The sequence below is a fragment of the Pyricularia grisea genome, assembly GCF_004355905.1.
Source record: "Pyricularia grisea strain NI907 chromosome V map unlocalized Pyricularia_grisea_NI907_Scaffold_10, whole genome shotgun sequence".
NCBI classification, from domain to species: Eukaryota; Fungi; Ascomycota; class Sordariomycetes; order Magnaporthales; family Pyriculariaceae; genus Pyricularia; species Pyricularia grisea.
Genome location: NW_022156722.1, coordinates 150,559 through 173,033, shown reverse-complemented (window position 1 = coordinate 173,033; position 22,475 = coordinate 150,559). Strand labels below are relative to the sequence as shown.

Here is a 22,475-nt window from a genome sequence, read left to right as displayed (position 1 = left end):
GGGGGGGGGAGAAAAAAAGGCCGGGCTGGAAGAACAAGTTCTTGTGTAATGCCTCAAGTGGCAAAAGCCACAATCCCCCTCGCTGACTAAAGGCTTAGCCACCGAACTAGTCGTCCGCTAGCCGCCCTGGGCCCTGATAACCGTTGCAGACGAGGCCTGAGACGCACTAACGAGCCATCCGTTGGGGGGATGGGACGCACAGGTACTGTTGGCGCAAATTCAACACCTCCTGCAGAACTGCACCGACTCGGATTTCGGCTCAAGGCATTTGCGCCGAACACCTTGGAGGGGGGTTGGTATCCATGGAACTTTTTAATAACGAATTCTCAGCAAAAGAAACACCGGGAGGTTAGAAGAAACTTTGGTTTGATTAGCCCATCAAACCAGGTAAGAAAAAAAAAGAGTAGTTAATATCGTAAATTTTCCATTAAATGGCATAAGTGTTTTCATGACAGCAGAGATGCAATGTCGAGGCGCTCCGATGGCCTCCTCGTGCCTCTGCTCGTTCTCCCTTCTGTCGACTGTTGCTGCTGCTGTACCGCTAGACCACGAACCTCCCCTTGAGGAGGAGGAAGATGCTGTAGACCACCTCCTCCATCCCATCCGCTTTCGCCAGGAGGGCGATGTTGGGATGGAGGCTGCAAAGTTGAAGTGACAAGACCACCACTACTGTCCGTCCTGCCAGCAATGACGGCAGCATACACTTCCAGCGGATCCATTCCCTCTCGTAACCTCTGAAACACCTCTTCTGTCTCCTGCCACGGTCGCGTCGCCATGAAGCCAATCACCTGGCGCAGTTCTTGGTTCTCCTTCAGGAGCTCGATGTTGCGCCGCTTGACGGTAAGCGAGGGCGTGATGTCGGGGTCGGCGTCGTACTCGCAGCTAACATCGTTGTCGCTGCATCGTCTGCATCTTGGTCGAGTTCCAGTGCACTGTGAGTCGGGGGAGAGCAGGAGATTATCACGTCGTCGTCGGTCAGCATTCGATTAAGTTGACAGGCGAGGCTTGAAATGGACTTGTGCAGGTTGATGTGCCGTCTTGGAAAGGCCTATTTAAACACCTGTTCAATGACGAGAGGAAAATAGTTGGCAATGCTTGCCGCGCATTGAAATGTTCGTTCCCGGAGTGAGCTCCATGGGCTCCTAAAGAAACCCCTTTGAAAAATTGGAATGTTTTGTCGGCCGACAAGAGTGTATGGAAATATATTGACGAAGAAGACGTTAATTTTTTTCTAACCTTTGCTTTGCTTCTTCGACACCTCAGACACGCAGACAGCGTTCGGTTCTGCGTCCTGACGGGGGCGCTGGAAGATGATGCTAGAATCGGCGACAGGCTCACGCTGGAAGCTGAACCCTCCCTAACAGCGTCCGCCTCGTTAGCCTGCAGTGCCGTCGACTCATCCAGTGGACGGAGGGCGCGGAACCTGCCGGAACCTGACATCCGACAGAGTCCGTGTGTTTCCCCCAAGAGGCCTCCCTTGTGGGTGTGGCCTTTTGGATTATTGAAGGAAATAGGTAAGACCCCGAGCCCGGAATGGAGGTTGAAAGGATTGGTGGGTGGGTGATGCAAGGTGAGCGTACAGCCCTGATCTGATTTTAGGTCACCAAAGTGCACCCAATGGGTATCGAGCACTGGATTCTTGGGTAGTAGGGAAAAGAAAGTAAAAGGAGATGATGGTTTGGTACCGGGGCATAACATTAATTGGACTCATCGGGCAGAGGGCCCGTCCAATACCCACAGTCTAAGACGATGGACTTATATTTGATCTCTCGCGACGGCTTGCCACAGGGACGAGAGCGAGACCGGTAGATGGTCTAAAGGACCCCAGCAAAAACCCGGAGATACCTCCGGTTGCTCCCTTTTCATTGGCCAGTGAAAACGATCCTAGGACCTGCAAGGTGCCTGGCTCGTTTGCGCCTGGATCTGGACGCAATGAATCGACTATTGCTTCAGCACGCCAAGAGGAAGTGAGTAGGGGGCGAAACTCCAGGTGGTATGGAGAGAGTGGGTTTAAAGGCTTAAAATATTTGGGGGTTATGGAAAGGGATGTGACTTTTGCTACCTGAGAGCACGAACAGGATAAGGATATCAATCAGTATCATCGAGGCAAATGTTTTTGGAAGGAGGACGTGGCCCTGCCTGGGGGTTCCGCCAACGTGGAAACCTCTAATATTCGAAGCCCTGCAGGGGTACCAAGAGGCAAGGCTCTTATCCCCTGGAGGACTACAGGACCCTCAAAAGCGTGATGCACCAGAGTACCTGGGGCCAATGATATTATCAGAAAGTGAAATGTGTGTACCTAGCAAAAAATATGTTATCGGAGGGATGGAGGCGAATGCATGCAACGACGGACTTTGGCATTAGTCTCTCGCTTATTAACAGGAGCTCATAGGGCTGGACCCAGAAGCAGAAGTGAAGGAAGGACAGGGATGTGACGCCAGATCCTATGCTTTCGTCGGAGCATCGACCGGCTCCCCGATGGTCAATTTCGGGGTCTGTGGCTTGGTACTGTTGATCTTATTCTATTCGGAAGGGTAAAACGGCAGTGTGTGAGGGGGGAAAACCGGATACCCAACATTGCTATTGGACAGACAAGTCTCGTGGGACAGGCTTCATGTGGCAATGTCCAGATCTGGTCTGTTTCAAGGCACCAGTCGGAATATGCCGACGCAAATAAGCCGGGATTTGGAGGTAGAGCAACAGGGGCAAGACCAACAGAGCATAGTATGTAAAAGGAGATAAAAAAAAAAAAAAAGAGCACCCATCTGGGGTTGTCTGTGGACCAAAGGTGGCTTGGGCGGGTCCCTATCACGTTGAATTGAAGAATCCTTTCAGTGCTTGGCTTACTTGGGTAACCTCAGTTTGCAAAAAGCCTGTCAATTGAGTGGCAACAAAAAACATCAGGATATTACCCGACTTGCCGGCGAGGTGCGTGGCGACATAGATCGATGTCGCCAAGATGTCAAAAGTGTGGGGGGACGTACAAAAAAAAAAAAAAAAAAAAAAAAAAAAAGTCCCGAGTCCTGTGATTAACCGATTCAATGTCTTCCACAAAACTTGAGGCAATTGACACATTGGGACAGGTCGTTGGCGTGGCCTGTTAGTAATGTACACCCACCCTTATTGCAAGCGTACCTTCCCTAGGTACCTGACTTAGGAAACAAAACAATTGAGGCAATTCAGCGCGGAACGCGGTCAAATTCCCGCACAGGAACCCCATCTTGTCTGTGGACGTGGCAAAGTTCAATAAAATGAGCCAGGATAGCGTAACAGAGCAAGCTGCGGGGGCGGCCGAGGACGACGGGAAAACAAGAGCTCCAGACGTTACAGTGACGATGATCTTTTACTTCGCTTCTAAGGCGCAGATGACGAGCATGGGTTGGACGACGATCACAAGCTTGTGTGTCAATTGTGCAGGTCCCCGTCCGCCGGGAACCGTACCGAGGGGTACGACGATCTTGAACTTTTTGGATATCTTGAAATCGAGATTAATGGCCGGCGCCGTGATTCAAATAAAAAGTCCGGAGCGGGCAACAGAAGTTATGGGAGGAGATGCATGCAGTAAAGGTACCTAGCTTGGTAGCCGCCCAGGCACCTAAGGTAAGGTAGCTTGGTAGGTAGGTAAGGTAAGGTAGGTTTCGGGAGAGAAACCAGATCAGTAGTAGTTGCCAAGAACTAGTCGGGTCTGTCGGCGACTCGGCGGTTTTCCCTTCGACCCGTTAATGATTTTCTCTGGGTGGAAAACTGGATCTGTCACGTGCCCCCACTGTTGCTTCACGGGTCAAAACCCGTGTTACTGTACGGAGTTAGTAGCCCCTGTGCTCAAATCCCGATCAACAAACAGATAGATTGCCTCGTGTGTCCTGCCTGCCGATCAATAAATTCAAGAGGTGGAAGCAGACAGAAGGACTTGATTTGGAGGATTCGTCCTCTCCACAGCGAAGATAGACAGACATGTACCGTAATGTTCGAACAGCCCGTGGTCCACCTATACCCTACTAAGCTACATACTTACCTACCTACCTACCTAGATACCGATGCTGTCGCTCCACCGTCAGTATTATGAAGCATCAACACAACATCGCTGAAGATTGTTGATGCCAGTGACTACGTGGTAGTAACACATCTGAGCAAGTAATGATTTGTAAGTTGAAGTGGGTCGCCAAACCCGCCGGGGTACCGTCGAAAACATAAGGACCCATAGACTTACCTATTTTCCATATAGCCTGCAAGACACCTGCAAGGGCACCTCAAAACCCCATCGAGACACACAAATCTTGCGATGATGACTGCACTGTATGGGTGTCGTACATGGGCACCAGTCCTGCCAACAAATTGACCTGTCCACCGTTGTCCGTTACGCACTATACATAATTCTCTGTGGGACTTTCCGAGCGATTTAGAAAGGATGTATGTTTTGCAGGGGGATCTTTTTGTTCGCGGGCGCGGATTGGGCAGTCCTCCTGGCATCGGCTTTTCCTCAAGTGTCTGTCATACATAGGGTAGCGGGGTTTCCAGCCAAACTTTACTGAATGCCATATATTTGTTCGACCAAAAACGAAGTCCATGCGCTTTCTTGTAATAGAGGGACCGAGCTCAGTGAAATGGATTGGATGAGTTGGAATTAAACATGAGGCATGTCCGAGGTGCCGGTAGAAAAGTCTGAGTAGGAATCCAAGACAAGCGCGCTTCTACGAATAAAGTTGCAGCATATACACGCACCGACCAATCCATGGGGATTTCGATCACGCCCGGAGTTTAAATTGATAATAATTGCACCGTAATTCCTAGAAGTGGTACCTCAGGTGGCTTGCCCGCTAGGTGCTGTCGCGTGTTACTAATGTAGGCACAAAATTAGTCGTCAACTAACTGCAGATGCCAGGAAAAAAAAGAAGAAGATAAAAAACAACAAAAAAAAAAAAAAAAAAACAGTCCAGTGTATTAATGCCTGGAGAGGGAAACGAAGCGAAAACAACAAGTGACTGCGTGGTGTTGTCGAGATGTGAACAGAAGCAAAGAATGGGATGGCTGCTGGCTGCAATTGCAATGTGCCAAAACCCACCGAGTCAGGTTGCTCAGGTTGGTAATCAGTGGAATTCCGCCTGCAGGCTGCAGGCTCCATGCGACAGTTGATTGCTTGGTAATCAGACATGGATCAGCTAGCTGAAAGCAGGTAATCATAAGGCTGGCGGTGACAAGGGTCCATCATAATTGGCCCGATGTCCGAGAGGTGCTCAGCGCTCTACGCAGGCCTGACAGGGCCAAGCGCGAGTCGCTTTAGCGTCAGGTCAGATTCCACCAAAGAAGGTCCTCCACCACCTTCTTTATATTAATGTTGCTGGCATATTCCACCCTGTCATCTGGTTGACGCCATTTCATCCCAAGTTTATATCATCTCTATTCGTCAATCACCTCTTCAGGGTCGCAACGTGCATCATCTGATTTCAACCCTATTGTAGGCTGGCTGTATCTGCAGTTTTCCCGCCATTCAACATGCCATCAGACGAGGGCAATACTACTTCCCAACCCCCGCCATACACGGCATCCACCGCAATCAACCAGACCATCGGCGTGGAAGTCCCTTCGCTCGCTGCGGTCCCATCCGCAACCTCAACCAATCATGGCGATGGCAACGTCCAAAATGGCAAGAGTAAATACCCTCCGGTGTCTTCCATTCCCCACACCACCCGCTCTCGCTTAGCCGCCGCCTCTCCCCAAAACATCCCGACGACATACATACCCGCCGCCACCTTCTCGGTTGACTCGTCCCCCGAGGCCGACGCCGCCGCCGCTGCCGACACGGTCCTCTACCTGGCCTATGGTAGCAACCTGTGCGCCCAGACCTTCCTTGGCGTGCGCGGGATCCGACCGCTGTCGCGCGCCAATGTCACCGCGCCTTCGCTCCGCCTCGTTTTTGACCTGCCGGGCGTGCCCTACGTCGAGCCATGCTTTGCCAACACGGCCCCGAGGAAGCTGCCCAAGGTGCCCGGCGGAGACAAGCCGCCGATTCCCATCCCGGAGATACCGCCACGAAGTAGCCGCTTCGAAACCAACAGCCACGGCGACCCCGTCTGGGACAAGGGTCTGATTGGCGTCGTGTACGAGGTCACACGGGAGGACTACGCCAAGATCGTGGCTACCGAGGGCGGCGGTTCGTCTTACCAGGATATACTGGTCCCCTGCCTCGAGCTTCCGCCGTCCATCTCCGTGCCCGAAAAGCCGTCTCCGATCCCAGAGCTGCCCAAGCCGTTCCTGGCACACACGCTCTTCGTCCCACCAAAGATCCCCGTCGGCGGGGACGGTGAGCAAGATCCCGACCAGCCCAAAAAGCCAGAGGTGCCCTGGTACGCGCGGTTCCTGGGCCAACGCCGCCGCCCTGACCCGGACTACGCCCAGCCGAGCCTGCGGTACCTGAACCTGCTGCGCGAGGGCGCACGGGAGCACGACCTGCCCGCCGACTACCAGGCGTGGCTGGCCGAGCTGCACCACTACGCCGTAACGACGACTCGCCAGAGGATCGGACAGTGGGTGCTGAAGCTGACGTTGTACCCAGTGCTGGTGCTGACCTTTGGGCTCGGACGGCTGTTTTCCGACGAACGAGGAATTCAACCGTTGTGGCTGCAGGTCTGGACGGGCATGGTATTTGTTGCGACTTGGAAGGTGTACGACGCCGTGCTGCAGCCGTTGTTTGGAGATGGCGAGCGGACGATGGTAAAGGAGGAGGATGTAAGATGGAAGCAAGGCTGGAATGGGGTGGTGGAGAAGTCTAGGAGGAAACTGAGCATCAATCATCCAATTGAGGCTGACGAGGAGAAGAGACCTTTGTTGAAGATTATAAGGTGAGGGGGGCTTATTCCTTAAAATGTGTTGGTTAATGTTTACAAGAAAGTCGGTGTTTTGACGATGACTACAAGTTATCTTCAATGCAATTAGTGTTCCTGAATCCACGATATTGTCAAACAAGCTTCAATCCTGCTCCCGTCGTCAGGTTCCTTGCCGTGAGTCGTTTTCATTGCGTGCGCAGTGATCCATTAATTGATAATGTCGAAAGGACGATAGGATACTGTTCTCTCAACTGGCGAGAAGACCAGAATATTTACATCTCAGTTTCAAGAAGCTGCCGTAGCAGGAAATGGCCGTAATCTTCATCGTCGTCACCGCGTGACGTTTCTCGACTGACGCATACCCATTTCCTTCTTTGCACCCCGGGTATGCCCAGAAATACAATAACAAAAAAACCAGAATGGGGGGGTTTCCTTTTTTTTTTTTTTTAAAGTCACAACACCAACACACCAAAATGTCCATCCATTTTTTTTTTTTTAAAAAAAAAAAAAAAAAAAAAAAAAAAAAGCCCAAAAAGGCGGTTCCACAAGGCGATTTGTTTCACGTAGAGATGACATGGGAAAGAGCTATCACGGATTCGAAGAGGGTTTAGAGCCAAAGTACCTAAGGATTGGGACTGCTGATGACCAGAAAGGGGAGACATGGGGATATCCAGGGGATTCTGGATGACGGGAGGTCATGTTCACATGGAAATTGGGGACCCAAAAGGTGGTTGAGACTTATGGGTACTTGGTTGCTTCATACTACCTAGGGGTTGGTGTGTGGCAAATATCAACAATGGTGAAAGAAAGTCGAAAATTTCAAGAAACAGTCGAATCTAGATCACATGGGGAAGCTTGAACATTATCATAAGCCCGGTCTACTAAAAGGCCCCTCGATGAATCTCATTGTCGACCATAGATACTCAACTTATAGGAGCAGACTACCATTTTCTATTCAACCTGGCTCACTTCGATATCCTACTAACACATGTCACAACATAATAGATAGACCAAACAACTTCCGGGCTGCTATTTATCATCAACATTTCGCTATTGCTGCATTAACGTCTAACAACTAACTACCTTACTCAGAAAGTAGATCCAAGATCGCTGGCACAATTAGCATTGCTAATCATTAGAGCCCCATCGGCTGCAACATCTTCTCCATGCAGCTTGTACACCACACTGTTTGACATGTGTTAACATCATCTTGTGTAAATAACTTATTTGCTTCCCGTTTTCTCAATGGTGTGTTTTTGTCGAATCACGAGCTTGGGAAGGTCATCAACCTTAGCTTTGCCTTCGAGGATTTCTTCGGCATCAAATCATGTTAGTAATATGTCTCATAGTCATCTCAAAACATCAGCATGAATCAATAACTCACCATTGACCGTGGTGAACAGGGGATAGTCACCCTCCCTGCCACGCGCCTTCAATAGGCTGTTTACTTCTTTAGCAGTAGATGTACCCTGCAGTTTCTGTCCATTAAGTTCCTTCTCCTCGATCTCGGCAACGGATACATTTCGCTTGACTGCCATGCTCGCGCAACGGAAGTTCCTTCCACTGATACATGATGTGATGACATCAGCCACGCCGGCACTCTCGAGCAGGATCGTGAACGGATCGACCGACTCTCCGAAGAACTCGCGAGCGAACTTGAGCATTTCTGCAAGCCCAACTCGGATCACTGCCGACTGCACGTTGGAACCCCAGCCCTTGCCGTCGACAAATCCAGCAGCGAGGGCCACAATGTTCTTCAAAGCACCGCTGAGTGACACGCCGGCCACGTCTGACACCATCGAAACGGAAAAGTACGGACGGTCGAAAAGAATTTGCAATGTCTCGTGATCAAGTGGCGGGTACGACTCAGGAACGGGCGTCAGTTTTGCCTTCGTCCTGCGGCCCCTATCATTCCCGTTAGAGTCGGCCGAAGTCACGGTCAAGTCAGGAAGCTTGTTTGCGCTGGTGGAATCGTAGTTGGGCGACCGGTCGCGGGGAGTAGCCGCGCGGCTGCTATCAATGGGCGGCGGGTCGTAGGCGATTGTAGTCTCGCTAACGCCTTCCTCTGCGGCGATCTGAGACGCCACGTTGGCTCCGGAGAGTGCACCACAGTAGATGCCCAATTTCTCGCCGATCACCTCGCAGAAGAGGTTGATGCCAGAGCCTGAAACGTCCACGCCCTTGATGCAAGATATTCCTCGGGCGAATGGTACAATGTGACCATTGAGCTGCTGGCAAACCTTGCTAAGGAACTCATGTGGCAAGTTGAACACGAGGACCGACGAGTCGCGGACAGCATCGGTGAGCGAGGGATTGGCAATGATGTTGGATGGCAGTTTGACACCAGGGAGGTACTTGACGTTTTCGTGATGTTTGTTGATCACCTCTGTGAGCTTTTGCGGCTCATCACTTTCGTAGAAATCCCGATCCTTTGGGATTGTAACCTTCTCCTCAAACACCCACATCTGCACATCTTCTTCGAAAACATCCTTGTGTTCTCTTGTGCTCTCGGCCACGATCTTGGCAATGGTGGAGCCCCAGTTTCCCGATCCGATGACGGTAACCTTGTGTTTCTTCTCGTAGCTCCCGAGTGAAGCCATGGTTGCGGTAGTTCTCAGAGCGGAGACGGAGGCAGAAGGAGATAAGACGGGGAGCTGCCTTCTGAGAGGGATATTCCTGGTCGGTAAACTTTTGGGGCAACAGATCAATACAGGAACCTGAAGACAATGGCGCAAGCCTGTTTGAATGGCTGGAACGAATGCAGTCCGGAGAGAAAGCATACAGGTAGTGTTTGAGCTTGAGAAGATAAGAGGTGGGACACGAGATAATGCTCTTAATACGGGAGTTTCCTGCTTTTGTACAAGCTCGTGTGTGTCGTTGACCGAGGCTGTTGCGAGGGTCCGGTTTAATCGTTCTAGACTGAGAGGCTAGGTATACTATTCTGGGTGGCGCCGAGGGGCTTCAGCTCGTGACAGTTCTGAGCTAGATGGATGTGAAGGACACAAGGCTGAACATAGGTACGTTGGGATTGGATTGCTTCTAGGTTGAACATGGGAGTCTAAAAAAAAAGATGAATGCGGGGCTTAGATAAACGTTGGGGGGCAGGCGCAAGTGATGTAATGCAGCATGGACATGAATGAATTCCTTGTGCAGTAGCAGTTTTCTCCACCGCCTGCCGCAACGGTCATCCACAGGAGTGTGCGTGTGTGGCACCTCACATTTCGGCCGCGCCGTAATACTAGCCCAGGACGGGCTCATACTACGTAGTACAGGGCTTTCGTAGTGGGGCCAACGCAAGGTACCGAGGTGCGAGCCCAGATCTGCTTGCTCGTGCAAGTAGCTTGGCACTAAATACTACCAGATGTGAGCGCGACATTTCGGAAAGTTCCTCGGCGGATCCCACTTAGCAAGCAATGAATGGATGTTCGTCTCTTCGCTTCGAGGTTCAATCCACGCAACCACGCCCCATCACGACTTTTTTTTTCTTTGTCCACTTGCCGCGGCCCCTGTCTTGCCGCGGCATGCATACCTGCCCCGTTTCGGCTGATCTTCAATTAAATCCCTACCTTCTTGGTGAACCTATCGTAATAAGCTGCCTTTGACCTTACCTTGAGTAAGCACATCACTGCAACTGTGGAGCTTAGAGCTTCATGACATGATAAGCTGAAGGCGCCGCGTGTCATCCGATAATTCCATGTCATATGCTTGCCTTTCTAGGTATCCACGACCTGTCCGACCTGGGTGCATCCCGTGTTCGTACAGTCGTACTATCGGCCCGCACCCTTGCAGGCACATGTCTAAATGTGTTGATTGAGCAAGGGAACATCCGCCAGTGCCCACTAGAGCCTTATATTCACATGTCCTTTTTGCTCGCTTGAAAAATGACTCAGGTAGAGCTACTTGCTTGTCCAAGATAATAATGAGGTAAACAATCTTGCAAGCAGCAGATTAAAATATAGTCAGTCAATTCTCCTCCAACCTGTTAGGGCTGGTTAAGGTAAACACTCATTATGTTTAAATTAAAAAAAAATCATGCTGGGCGGGCCTGTACGGAGACCCCCACCACCAGTAGGTTGACGCTGTGAAGTACAATGCAGGTCAACCTAACCCCGAGCCGGCTTCTGGACCCCGAACTCGACTACCGACGTCGGCAATCCCCATATTCCCCTTGGAAAAGTTGAAAGAGACTAGTTACGCGCTTGACTTAATCTGGAATTTTGCTAGGGATAATATCAGGCTTAAGATCAAGCCAGGATTGGGACGGGAAGTATACCTATTTATGTAGGCCAGACATACAGCAGTCAGTTTTGCAGGTTTTCTTTTTCGGCTGGAAACTATTAGAGCGCTTGGATCTTATCAGACTGTAGCGGTCGTGAAGCTGGAGGACAAGATACAGAGGGCATTCGATATTGAGGAGGCTCGGATGGATACATAGGTATGGGTGGATGGTTACTCGGCAAGCGACTGCCATGAATAGAATTTTTTTTTTGTCTCTCACTTGTCACCTTGTTCTAGGTAGGTAAGGTAGGTAGTTACTATCTGGGTTTGTAAAGGAAAGTGGGATGGAAGAGGTTTTCAGTGAAAGAACAACAGTTTGCTGGTTCGTCAGAGTGTAATGAAACTTGGCAAGGTTGTTTGCTCAAACATTTATACAAATAAGAAACAGATGGTGCGCTCGGAAATCAATAGAATATGTTATTCTTGCAAAAGAGCTATTCGTTTTTATGGCAAGGGACCGATGTAGGTAGGTACCCATGTAGGTAGGTAAACACCTACATAGTAAGTGGCAACTCTATCCTGATTTTAAGCTATAAATAGCAAAAGTCCGGACGGTTCTTTTTTCTTTTTTCTTTCTTTTCTTTTTTAAACCACCGTCGACTCCAGCTGGGATCAGATATACAACTTCCTTCAGTCGGCTCGGATGCCTCCAGGCAAAGAGCTCAACCCTATGATTCCCCAGGCGAGTCAGTAATCCAGTAACCTAGCCTGCAGAATATCCCAGGGGCTCACTTACAACCCTCTGTGTCTTCAAATACGCTTTGTGATTTCTTGCACTGGATGCTAACCTCAGGCATCTGCCACTTGAGCTCTGGACACTTGTCCATGTGGCAGCGCGCATCGAGGGCTCTCTGAAGAGCATCGCCCTTCCAGCCGAAGAGGAAATCGCCATGCTGACCGTAGCCGACACTTTTTTTTCACACCAGACTTGTAAGTTCCAGACGCAGATCTCCTCACCCAATCACCTCCCCATACACAGACCCCAAAGGCTCACTCACCTGTCTCCAAAAGAGTACACAAACGGCTGGCTCCCATCCTCAGGCCACATATCCTTCCTGTTGAATTCCCGCGTATCCCATATGACCTCGTACATTACCTGAGGCAGCCTCACAGGATGGGAGGCGGGACAAGGACCGGTCGACTCAAAGGTTCCGCTGGATGGATACGCGACGTGGCTTCTGTGGTCATGACTATCGACGTTCTTGCCGTCCCAGCAGGTAGGAAACGTTATGGTTGACCGAATGCCTCCATGGCAGAACCCTCGGGGCAGTGCAGCCGTGTCATGCCCTGTGCAGGGCGCGCCACCAAACGGATTCTGGTCCAGGTTGTCGAGGCATCGGTGGCAGATCTGCCGCTGCTGACCTCGTGCTTCCCGCAGGTTCGGGTCGCCGGCGATCATGCGGAAGCCCTGTTGTTAATTACAAAGGTAGCCGATGTGAGCGTTTAGGCACAGTCACTCATACTCTAGCGCTGGACTAGACTGACAGGTTTGAAAGCCGTGACCTTGGTCCTCCCATCGTACGGCGGGATATAGTACACGGTGATGCCGCCTTCTCCCCTCAGACCCATGTTTGACAGCTGCGGCACTCGCTTGAAAGTTCCGTTCCTTGACCTGAAGAAGAGGTTCGCCGTCCAATAATTAGAAAAGTCTTCGCTAAAGGAGCACGTCGTGCAGGTCGACCTCTGAGCTGGGTCGTATTCCCCTGGGGACATCGTCGCATCGAAAGAGTTTCCACCGACGATCTGGCGAAGGTATGGGCTTTGCGCGACACCAGTATTGAGGATGGGGTCGAGACGTTCTATAGAAAGCTGGGAGCATTGGTAGCGCAGCATCTGCTGTGCCAGAACATGTTGCGTCAATACAATGAGGAGAGATATTGAAGTATACATATTGAATGGTGTGAATCAAGAGGCCAAACAGCTTCTAAGCAGCAACAGTAGAGGTCGTGAAAGGCTGAAACCCTCATGCGAATTGAAACAGAAATGTAGGTGCGACCATCTATCGCGTCACAACGCGTGATTAGACAGTTGAAGCAACCTCACGCACGTCCATATTCCAATTCGTGCAGAAAAAGAAGATCTGGCTTTTCCGCCCTGCACGATATGTTCCGGGCCCAGCAGCCCCGAAGCGGAACGGACATAGGAGATGCCGGGTAAAATGTTGCTCTTCTTGGCTGACTTGGCCTGGTTTGATTACGACGTTTCGCGCACGATACTGCGCGTGTACACATTGCGATTGAAGAGTTGGAATTGAGCATCACCAAAAACAACCCTAAATAAAGTAAACACTGTGCCTCTTTTTTATAGAATGGAAACAGTGAAAATCGTCAAATCCCCACGAGTCTAAAGTGTGAATTTCGAACTGAGCCACGCGGCTGCCTAATCCAGCGCGGAGGGACTATCGCCGAAGTACAGTGGGTTCACCATTGTGCGACGGAATCTAGAGAGAATGAGCGGCCTTGATGAGTTTTAGCATGGCGCAGATCACAGCGATAAGTGCATTTTATCACTTCACAAAAGTACTCGCAAATAGTACACTAGGCGAATGGTGTTAATGGCTGTCACAGTGAGATACAGACTCATTCTGCTTTTGAAGCAGAGACTGGGGAATAGCCTCCGGCGATTGCTTCATCCCATGCTTAATGCGCATGATGAGGTCACAGACGTTGTCGATGCGCATCAGAAATCCCTCTGGACGGTCGAAACTTAGCTGATTCTGACCCATAACCTGCAGGAGTCGATGTTTGCCCTGATGGTCGATGTCTGCAACGTGCCGGCTTATCGGTTGGTTCAACTGGGATGATTCCTTGCCAACATCAACAGCAGGGTTGTGTTTGCCCTCTGGGTCCAGAATACAGCAGTTCCACAAACCAGCTGATTGGGACAAAGCGCCGGCGGCGTCGGTTTTTGGGTCGTCACCCACCATAATCTTGATCCAGTCGAGCCATGGCTTGTTCGTGCGCATAGAGTCTATGATATCCACTCCGCCATTGTTGTGGTCGCTACTGGGCGACATCCATGTGGGTTGAAACGACTTCCCAAGAGACGATTCAAGGACCAGATCACCCATTTCCTGAGCAGAAACGAAAATTTCGGGCTTGGGTTTCTCGTGCCCGACATCATAAGACATCAAGGTAAAATCCAAGTCATATCGAGGAGCTTGAGACTGGGTAGTAGCTGTATGGAGACTTGCGGTCGCGTCCGAATCGGGCAGGTTAGGAGACCTGCGCACCGGGAATACAGTCTGTTTGCGTCGCCTGGAAGCCACGTCTTCTAGCGCTTCCACTGCATCTCTCTGTGAACCTGACCCGTGGAGCTGCCCCGTAGGTTCCTGATCACCCCTTGAACGCAGTACAGAGAGGTGGCCGTAACGCAAAGGGCCAACCCGCAAGCCCAAAGACTCCATGATGCCTAGAATGCGCTCGTCACAATTGGACACTAGTCCCACCACCAAATTCCAGTCTGCATGCTGTTGCCCATCCCAAAGCAATCGAAGCGTCTCTGGCAGGTTGGGCTCAATCAGCTCGTAGCCCTCGTTAGATGAAAAACGATGCAGTAGTCGAGGAGCAAGCTCTTTGGGGATATCTTGGCCCGGCTTGAGAAAGGGAGAAAAGGTGTTGGTGATGACATTCGTCCACCACCTGGTAGCGCCCAGATTGGTGACCTTGCCGTAATTCGGGTTCTTCTTTGTCTCCTGTTTGAAAGCGTTACGGAATGTGGCCTGCACCTGCGCCGGGGTGATGTCAGTCAGACCACATTGCTCTGCTACTTCGGCATATTGCTCCGCAACAGGTCGGCGGGGTCGGATCAGTGTGTCGAAGGCATCTAGGCACAGCAGGATATTGCGAGGTCCAGACTGTCTGACAAAATATTCAAACGGTGCCCGCTGTAGTGGCATATCGACAACTTCAGATGCCGCCTGTCAATCAATATACAAAAGAGCAGGAATAGTTGGAACTGCGCAAACCTACCACGGTACGGCTACTTCACAATCACGTGAATTGAATTTCCTTGATTGAGGACCGTTAAATCCAGCCCCTGGTTCGTGGTTTCGACTGGGGTACGACAATCCATGGGTTGCAACGACAGGGGTCGAGGACGCGCCATTGTTGGGAGAGACGGGGGTGGATATCCACGTCAGAGTCTTGACGTCATATTCGTCTCATCGAAGCTCCCGCATTCTCATTGTAGCTTCCGCCCTGGCAAGACCGAGTTCGTGCGAACAATCATACCTACCCAGATAATCTTGGGACTGTTTGGGCCGGTAAGGAGAGGCTACCATCGAAGCAGATGTACCTGTGTTATAACTACCTACCTACCTACCTTAGGTCAAAAAAATAGATTTTGTCCCAACTACTTGCTCCGGTCATTGGTTCGTATTCAATTGCAGGTACCAAAAAAGAATAAAACAAATAAAAAAAATCGAATTGGATGGGATGAGCGGGTAGCTCGGGATGCGCCGTTTAACACAGAGACGCGGGGCAAGCTTGGGGGGTCAGTGGGCCGCTGAGCTGAGAGCTATCAACTCACCGAGCTCGGCGCGAACCAGATATCATCGGTAGGGGTGGCCTTGCCGCATGTTAATCATGTTCTGATGATGCCAAAAACACTTCATTCATTGCAACCCCCTCATGGTCGCAATCGCGAACAAGGACCTCTCAGGAATCTCGGACAAAGCATGCAGGCCATGCACTCCTGAAGGCTGCCCCTTGTCTACCTGCAACTTGCAAAGGCTGTTGAACAAGCCGGTAAGGTAAGCCAAGGTCGCCAAGCCACCACTAGGTCACCGTCTTGTCGGGTCTACAACTCAATAACTTGCTGGTACCTACCTAGACGAGAAAGACGAGCTAAACTCTACCGGTTAGTGTGTGAAACCTTTCCGCCGCGGACTGGACAGGGTTATCAAGAGCAGTCAGGTAAGGTAGGTAGGTAGTTAGGAAAGGTACCTGCCTAGAATGATCAACAGCCTTTGATTCAGTCTTTGACTTGTCCATGGTGGGGTGGTTCACCTCGCATGCTGCAAGAGCCGTCGATGGAAGTTGAAAGAGAGAGGGAGTCCAAGAGGGCTACATGCGAAAAGAGCAAGAGAAAAAAAAAAAAAAAACAAGCGATCGGCGATTGAGAGTTCTGAGAGTGGATTCCATATGCCATGTGTCTGATAGTCCCAGCAACGTTGGTTGGCCCCTGGCGGGTTGAGAAAATTAGCTCCGGATGTGCAAGGAGCTAGCAAATCCAGCACGTATGGTGCTTCCTGCTTGTCGCACAAACCACGACTTGACGGCTCACGGGCACAAGTCGTGTCGCTCGAAACGACCTGCCAGTCGGTGAGGATGCCTGCTTCCCATCCATCCATCCAATCTCAATGATCCCGGCTCATTCGGAGCATGGAGCTACCCGATAGACAAGGCTACCTCGAGACTAGGTAGTTCTAGACCTAGCTCTGGTAGCTGCAAGCTATCTTGTTTTTTTATTTCTTAATGCGCCGTTTTGTGCCACCCCCATAAAACCTTCGAGTTCTGCTGCTTGCAGTTGCCTTTTCAGTGGATGTTTGCTCCTTCTGTGAATTTTGGCAGGCAATCCGCTTCGCATTGATCTTTTCCCCCTGATGTCTTGAGGCATTCTCTTGCGACATCGACGCGACGCTTACCATCAATCGCTGCACGGCCTCAACTTGCGACGACGTCAACGAAACCTAACCGCAAAGGACAAACGAATGCACCTTGGTCCGTCCAGGAACAGACTTTAGCCGAATGACCTGATTGATTCTGCAAACATATTTTTTTGTTGACTTTGGATCCGGCCTCGCTATTTCCCTCATTTTCACGGTTACTTTGCAACTCGCTACATTATTTTTACTTCTTTGCTGCCGCCAATAGTACTTGAGCCCGCGCTCAAACGTCTCGCAAACCTTGCAACACTTTGGCTCGCACCCACATGTGGAACCCGTTGAGGCGGGATTAGTGTTGGAGCTCCCCAAGGCCACTACTCCACCTACTGTATTTATATCTCCAGACGCGGGGCTCCATTCTTGCCCGCTTCTCTCTCCGACATGATACCAAGGACAATGATTTCCAACGAGGTGTACTACCTACCTCTCAACGACGATGGGTCGCCCCAAGTCCAGGGCGAGTACATTTACCTCGCGCCTAAGTCGAACGAGCCGTTTACCATCCGGTTTGCCATAGAGGGCACCTCGAGCATCTGTCGTCAAGGCAGCTTGTGGGTAAATATTCCGGAGCCTGGAGTGGAGTTTCGCAGAGATCAGTTCCGGGAGTTCAAGTAAGCAAGACACCTCTTCGTTCCGGGTCAATTAGTTATGCAACCATGTCAAGAAGCTGGCTGCGTTGCTTCTTTGTCGTCCAGGTCAAGGTGGAGTAGCCCAACGAGACTAAACTATCTTCCCACAGACTTGTGCCCGACTTCAATCGAACAATCGAAATCTCGATTCCTGTCCACCTGCCTGGCGCTTATGCCTTTTACACCACATTCGCCGAGCTTCCCAACCTCGAGCAGACTGCTGGTGCCGATTCCTCACCATCATCCAACGACAAGAAGAAGACACAGCTGTACTACATCGATGTCGCACCAAGGCTGCAGCTCGATGGGCGGCCACTGCCGTTGCCCGCCTTGTCCATCTTTTCGGTCATTAGCAAATTCATGGGCAAATACCCCAATGACTGGGAGCGCCACCTACGAGGAATTAGCGACCGCGGTTACAACATGATTCACTTCACACCTTTGCAGACGCGTGGAACGTCCAACTCACCATACAGTCTGTATGACCAGCTAAGCTGGGACCCGGAATGCTTCCCGGAGGGCGAGAAGGACATTAAGAAGCTTGTTGAAAGCCTGGAGAAGAACCATTCCCTGCTTAGCTTGACCGACATTGTCTTGAATCACACAGCTGACAACAGCGAATGGTTGCTGGAGCATCCCGAGGCTGGCTACAACTTGACAACGGCGCCATGGCTTGAGCTGCCCTTCCTCATTGACACCAAACTTCTCGAGCTTGGCTTCAATCTGGCTAAGCTAGGTCTACCAACAGATGTCAAGTCAGAGGCAGATGTTCTGGCCATCATGGATGCTGTCAAGAAGGATGTCATCAGCGCCATCCGTATGTGGGAGTACTATGTGGTAGACGTAGAATCCAACGCTGATGTCGCTGTGGAAGCTTGGGCTGCCGGAAAAGGCTCTTTCCCCGATGGATCCCTTGGGTCTGAGGGTCCTGCCGGGCTCAAATCCGCCAGCTTGGCAGAACGGGCACAGTACGTCATCAAGTATGGCCTTTCAGGAACCGACCGCATGGGCGAGCGGTTCAGGCGCAAGGTGGTGCCGGAAGTGGCTGCAGGCGTGCTAGATGCGTTGCTAGGGCGACCCGAGGGTCACCAAGGTCCAGACTCTGGTGCTGCCCGACAGAAGATGATCGAGATTCTCCAGGCCGTCAACGTACCTTTCTACGAAGAGTACGACAAGGACAGTGCCGAGATTCTTGAACAGACTTTCAATCGGATCAAGTACGTACGTTTGGACGAGCATGGCCCGAAGTTGGGACCGATAAACGAGGCAAACCCCCTAGTGGAGACTTACTTCACCCGTCTACCCCGAAATGACAAGACGGCCAAGCACAAGAAGGAGGACCTTGTCCTTGTCAACAACGGTTGGGTGTGGGGTGGAAATGCCCTCGTGGACAATGCAGGACCGGATTCGCGTGTGTACCTCCGTCGCGAGGTCATCGTTTGGGGCGATTGTGTGAAGCTGCGCTATGGCGCTGGTCCTGAAGACAGCCCATACCTATGGGATCGGATGACCAAGTACTCGCGGATGCTCGCCAAATACTTTGCTGGCTTCCGCATCGACAACGCGCATTCCACGCCTATCCACGTCGCTGAGCACATACTGGACGAGGCCAGGCGGGTCCGCCCTGACTTGTATGTGTGTGGTGAGCTGTTCACCGGAAGTGAAGAAATGGACTACGTCTTTGTGAAGCGACTAGGGTTGAGCTCATTGATCCGAGAAGCCATGCAGGCATGGAGCACTGGCGAGCTCAGCCGCCTTGTCCATCGCCATGGAGGTCGACCGATTGGTAGCTTCGAAGTGGACGAGGTCTCTAGGGGCGATGCCTCGCCGACCTCACCGCATCCCCAATCGCCACAGGTCAATGGTGGAACGACGGATGAAATGTGGTCCTCGCGGGAAATTATCCGCCGCATCAAACCATCCCCCGTGCAAGCTCTCTTCATGGACTGCACTCACGACAACGAGGTTCCGGCACAGAAGCGTGATGCAAGAGATACTCTGCCCAACGCTGCACTGGTCAGCATGTGTGCAAGTGCGACCGGTAGCGTCATGGGCTATGACGAGATCTACCCCAAGCTCGTCGACCTGGTCAATGAGACCCGCCTGTACACCTCCGAGTCGTCTGTCCGGGAAGTTAAGGTCGGAAGCGGCAAAGGTGGCATTGGTGGACTCAAAAAGCTGATGAACCAAATCCACACTCTGATGGGCAAGGACGGATATGACGAGACGCACATTCACCACGAGGATCAGTACATTACCGTGCACAGAGTTCACCCACAGTCGCGGAAGGGATACTTCCTCATTGCCCACACTGCCTATCCTGGATATGGCAATGGCAACGGTGCCTTCAACCCCGTTCATCTCACTGGAACCAAGGTCAGACATCTGGGCAGCTGGACACTCGAGGTGGACGACAGCGAGGAAGCGAGGAAGAATGTGCTCGAAGACAAGAAACATCTTCGCGGACTTCCTAGCCGTGTGATTGACCTTCCTGGCATTCGAATGGAAGTCAAGGGCAGTGACACAGTCATCACCGTCCGTGATCGTTTCCCCCCTGGCAGTATTGCCTTGTTCGAAACATACATCCCTGCCGCCGAGCACTCGGCCGGTCTGGACACTTATGTTACTTCGCACGCTCAGGATGCTTTTGCTGGACTTAACCTTATCGACATGAACTTTATGATGTACCGATGTGAGGCTGAAGAGCGCGACTGGAGTGGGGGAAGCGACGGCGTCTACGGTATACCCAGCCACGGAAACCTTGTATACGCCGGTCTACAGGGTTGGTGGAGTCTCCTCGAGGGTATAATCCGGGACAATAACCTCGCACACCCCTTGTGCCAGAACCTCCGCGAGGGCCAGTGGGCTTTGGATTACATCATCGGCCGACTCGAACGGGCCTCCAAGACGCCAGAGTTCTCACGACTCGAAAAGCCTACGCGATGGCTAAAGGACCGTTTTGATGCCATCCGTGGCATCCCAAGCTTCCTGCTCCCACGCTACTTTGCCCTGGTCATGCGTACGGCGTACATGGCCTGCTTTGAACGCAGTGTTTCGCTAATGAATGAGAACGTAGCCAAGGGTCAGTGGTTCCTCAAGAGCCTTGCCATGGTCAGTACACAGGAGACGGGGATTGTCAAGTCGGCGTCGCTGTATCCCGATCATCTGGTTCCGTCATTGGCTGCTGGGCTGCCGCATTTCGCCGTTGACTGGGCAAGATGTTGGGGCAGAGATATTTTCATCTCGCTGAGGGGACTATTCCTCGGTACGGGACGATTCGACGAGGCCAGGGAACATATACTCGCCTTTGCAAGTGTTCTCAAGCACGGCATGATACCCAACCTTCTGGGTGCTGGACGCACACCCCGATACAATGCCCGTGATTCCATCTGGTTTTTCCTGCAGTGTATCCAGGACTACACGCGCTTGGTTCCAAACGGCCTTTCTCTACTAGACGAGAAGGTGAAGCGTCGTTTCCTCCCTTATGACGACACATACTTCGACGCCGAAGACTCTCGTGCCTACTCCACACAGAGCACTGTGAGGGACATCATACAAGAGGCACTGCAGCGTCATGCGAGTGGTATGTCTTTCCGTGAAGCCAACGCTGGGCCCAGCTTGGATATGCAGATGAGCGACAAGGGCTTTGATCTCGAGGTCAAAGTCGACTGGGACACGGGCTTTGTACTCGGCGGCAACCAGTTCAACTGCGGCACTTGGATGGACAAGATGGGCGAGAGCGAGAAGGCTGGATCCAAGGGTGTTCCCGGCACCCCTCGTGATGGCGCAGCTGTCGAGATCACAGGTTTAATGTACAGCACAGTCAAGTGGCTAGCCAAGCTGCACTCCGCTGGCGAGTTTCCCTACAGTGGTGTGAGCAAGGCTACCGTTGGTCCCGACCAGGATCCCAAGAGTGTCAACGTGGACGTGTCATATGCGGACTGGGCCGAGAAGGTAAAGGCCAACTTTGAGCGCTGCTATTTTGTCCCGCTCGATCCTTCGGAGGATTCGAAATACGATGTCAACCCGTCGGTCATCAACCGTCGTGGCATCTACAAGGACCTGTACCGGTCCGGCAAGGAGTATGAGGATTACCAACTCAGGCCGAACTTCCCTATCGCGATGACTGTTGCGCCAGACCTGTTCGACGACGCCCACGCCATGCACGCGCTCTGCATCGCCGACAAAGTCCTTCGCGGGCCTCAGGGCATGGCAACATTGGATCCGGCGGACCTCAACTACAGACCCTACTACGTCAACAGCGAAGACAGCACCGACTTTGCAACATCAAAGGGCAGAAATTACCACCAGGGACCTGAGTGGGTATGGCCGACGGGATTCTTCCTGCGTGCCTTGCTCAAATTCCTCCTGAAACGCACGGATTCGGCTAAAGACGGCGAGAGCGCGGCCACCGAGGCGTTCCAGCAGGTCACAAGGCGACTGATGGGCTGCAAGGCCATGATCAAAGAGAGCCCTTGGGCTGGTCTGCAGGAGCTGACACAGAAAGATGGAGGATTCTGTGGAGATTCGGTAAGTTTATAAACCCATTCTATGTCTGCTCACTTTTACACGTCATTTTGAGTTCCTCGTGGCTAAAACTTTCTTTCCTTTTCAATCGCAACAGTGCCCAACGCAGGCTTGGTCGGCTAGCTGCCTTATTGACCTCTACATGGATGCGGACGAAGAGCAGGCCAGGCTGCAAAAGGGTCTTGGCGTGAACGGGTCGTCGCAAAAGAACTAGGTGGCTTTTTGTCGGAATTGCAAAGCTCAGCGGACATTTGTTTTGGCATGATAGCGTCTGGGTGAGTATTACCTAGAAGCTTTGTCCTGATATTGTCCTCGTCATTTCTATCATGGATGCATATGACCACGTGTTATCACCTAAAGAGGCAGCATTGTTATTTGAGACTTGGGATATGGTTCTAGGGAAAGAGGGAAAGGGTCGGCGATTCAGATTCAGACTACAGAAAAAAACCGGCGGATCAAGAGTGTTTATATCCATCCCTTTTACGAATATGATATATAATAACTAGTATGAATTCTTGCCCTAATTGGAGCTCTTGGACAGCTGTTGAC

The 22,475-nt window shown here is 51.6% G+C and overlaps 8 protein-coding genes across 8 annotated transcripts; 4 read left to right on the top strand and 4 right to left on the bottom strand.

Moving 5' to 3' along the window:
- Positions 1-424: 424 nt before the first annotated feature.
- Positions 425-2,469, bottom strand: PgNI_11559 (uncharacterized protein). The gene is made up of 2 exons (XM_031131525.1): positions 1,237-2,469; positions 425-932 (listed from the first exon to the last, which is right to left on the bottom strand). The coding sequence occupies exons 1-2, from the start codon at positions 1,696-1,698 to the stop codon at positions 447-449; spliced, it is 948 nt and encodes a 315-aa protein (XP_030976352.1). The 5' UTR covers positions 1,699-2,469; the 3' UTR covers positions 425-446.
- Positions 2,470-2,622: 153 nt separating this feature from the next.
- Positions 2,623-3,104, top strand: PgNI_11558 (uncharacterized protein; the record flags this gene model as incomplete). The annotated part of the gene is made up of 3 exons (XM_031131524.1): positions 2,623-2,724; positions 2,836-2,970; positions 3,063-3,104. 3 exons carry the CDS (start codon positions 2,623-2,625, stop codon positions 3,102-3,104), a joined length of 279 nt encoding a protein of 92 aa, XP_030976329.1.
- A 752-nt stretch (positions 3,105-3,856) lies between these two features.
- Positions 3,857-4,480, top strand: PgNI_11557 (uncharacterized protein). The gene is made up of 3 exons (XM_031131523.1): positions 3,857-3,966; positions 4,032-4,053; positions 4,226-4,480. The coding sequence occupies exons 1-3, from the start codon at positions 3,955-3,957 to the stop codon at positions 4,372-4,374; spliced, it is 183 nt and encodes a 60-aa protein (XP_030976570.1). The 5' UTR covers positions 3,857-3,954; the 3' UTR covers positions 4,375-4,480.
- A 739-nt stretch (positions 4,481-5,219) lies between these two features.
- On the top strand, positions 5,220-6,962 carry PgNI_11556 (uncharacterized protein; the record flags this gene model as incomplete). The annotated part of the gene is made up of 2 exons (XM_031131522.1): positions 5,220-5,287; positions 5,460-6,962. The coding sequence occupies 2 exons, from the start codon at positions 5,220-5,222 to the stop codon at positions 6,841-6,843; spliced, it is 1,452 nt and encodes a 483-aa protein (XP_030976571.1). The 3' UTR covers positions 6,844-6,962.
- Positions 6,963-7,843: 881 nt separating this feature from the next.
- Positions 7,844-9,894, bottom strand: PgNI_11555 (uncharacterized protein). Its single transcript, XM_031131521.1, has 2 exons — positions 8,209-9,894; positions 7,844-8,136 (listed from the first exon to the last, which is right to left on the bottom strand). The coding sequence occupies exons 1-2, from the start codon at positions 9,602-9,604 to the stop codon at positions 8,048-8,050; spliced, it is 1,485 nt and encodes a 494-aa protein (XP_030976350.1). The 5' UTR covers positions 9,605-9,894; the 3' UTR covers positions 7,844-8,047.
- Positions 9,895-11,555: 1,661 nt separating this feature from the next.
- PgNI_11554 (uncharacterized protein) lies at positions 11,556-12,992 on the bottom strand (the record flags this gene model as incomplete). The annotated part of the gene is made up of 4 exons (XM_031131520.1): positions 11,556-11,770; positions 11,839-12,011; positions 12,101-12,510; positions 12,588-12,992. 4 exons carry the CDS (start codon positions 12,990-12,992, stop codon positions 11,733-11,735), a joined length of 1,026 nt encoding a protein of 341 aa, XP_030976351.1. The 3' UTR covers positions 11,556-11,732.
- A 661-nt stretch (positions 12,993-13,653) lies between these two features.
- PgNI_11553 (uncharacterized protein) lies at positions 13,654-15,233 on the bottom strand (the record flags this gene model as incomplete). Its single annotated transcript, XM_031131519.1, has 2 exons — positions 15,074-15,233; positions 13,654-15,008 (listed from the first exon to the last, which is right to left on the bottom strand). Exon 2 carries the CDS (start codon positions 14,998-15,000, stop codon positions 13,654-13,656), a length of 1,347 nt encoding a protein of 448 aa, XP_030976566.1. The 5' UTR covers positions 15,001-15,008; positions 15,074-15,233.
- A 1,238-nt stretch (positions 15,234-16,471) lies between these two features.
- Positions 16,472-22,444, top strand: PgNI_11552 (uncharacterized protein). Its single transcript, XM_031131518.1, has 3 exons — positions 16,472-17,381; positions 17,510-21,929; positions 22,024-22,444. The coding sequence occupies exons 1-3, from the start codon at positions 17,152-17,154 to the stop codon at positions 22,138-22,140; spliced, it is 4,767 nt and encodes a 1,588-aa protein (XP_030976567.1). The 5' UTR covers positions 16,472-17,151; the 3' UTR covers positions 22,141-22,444.
- Positions 22,445-22,475: the final 31 nt, after the last annotated feature.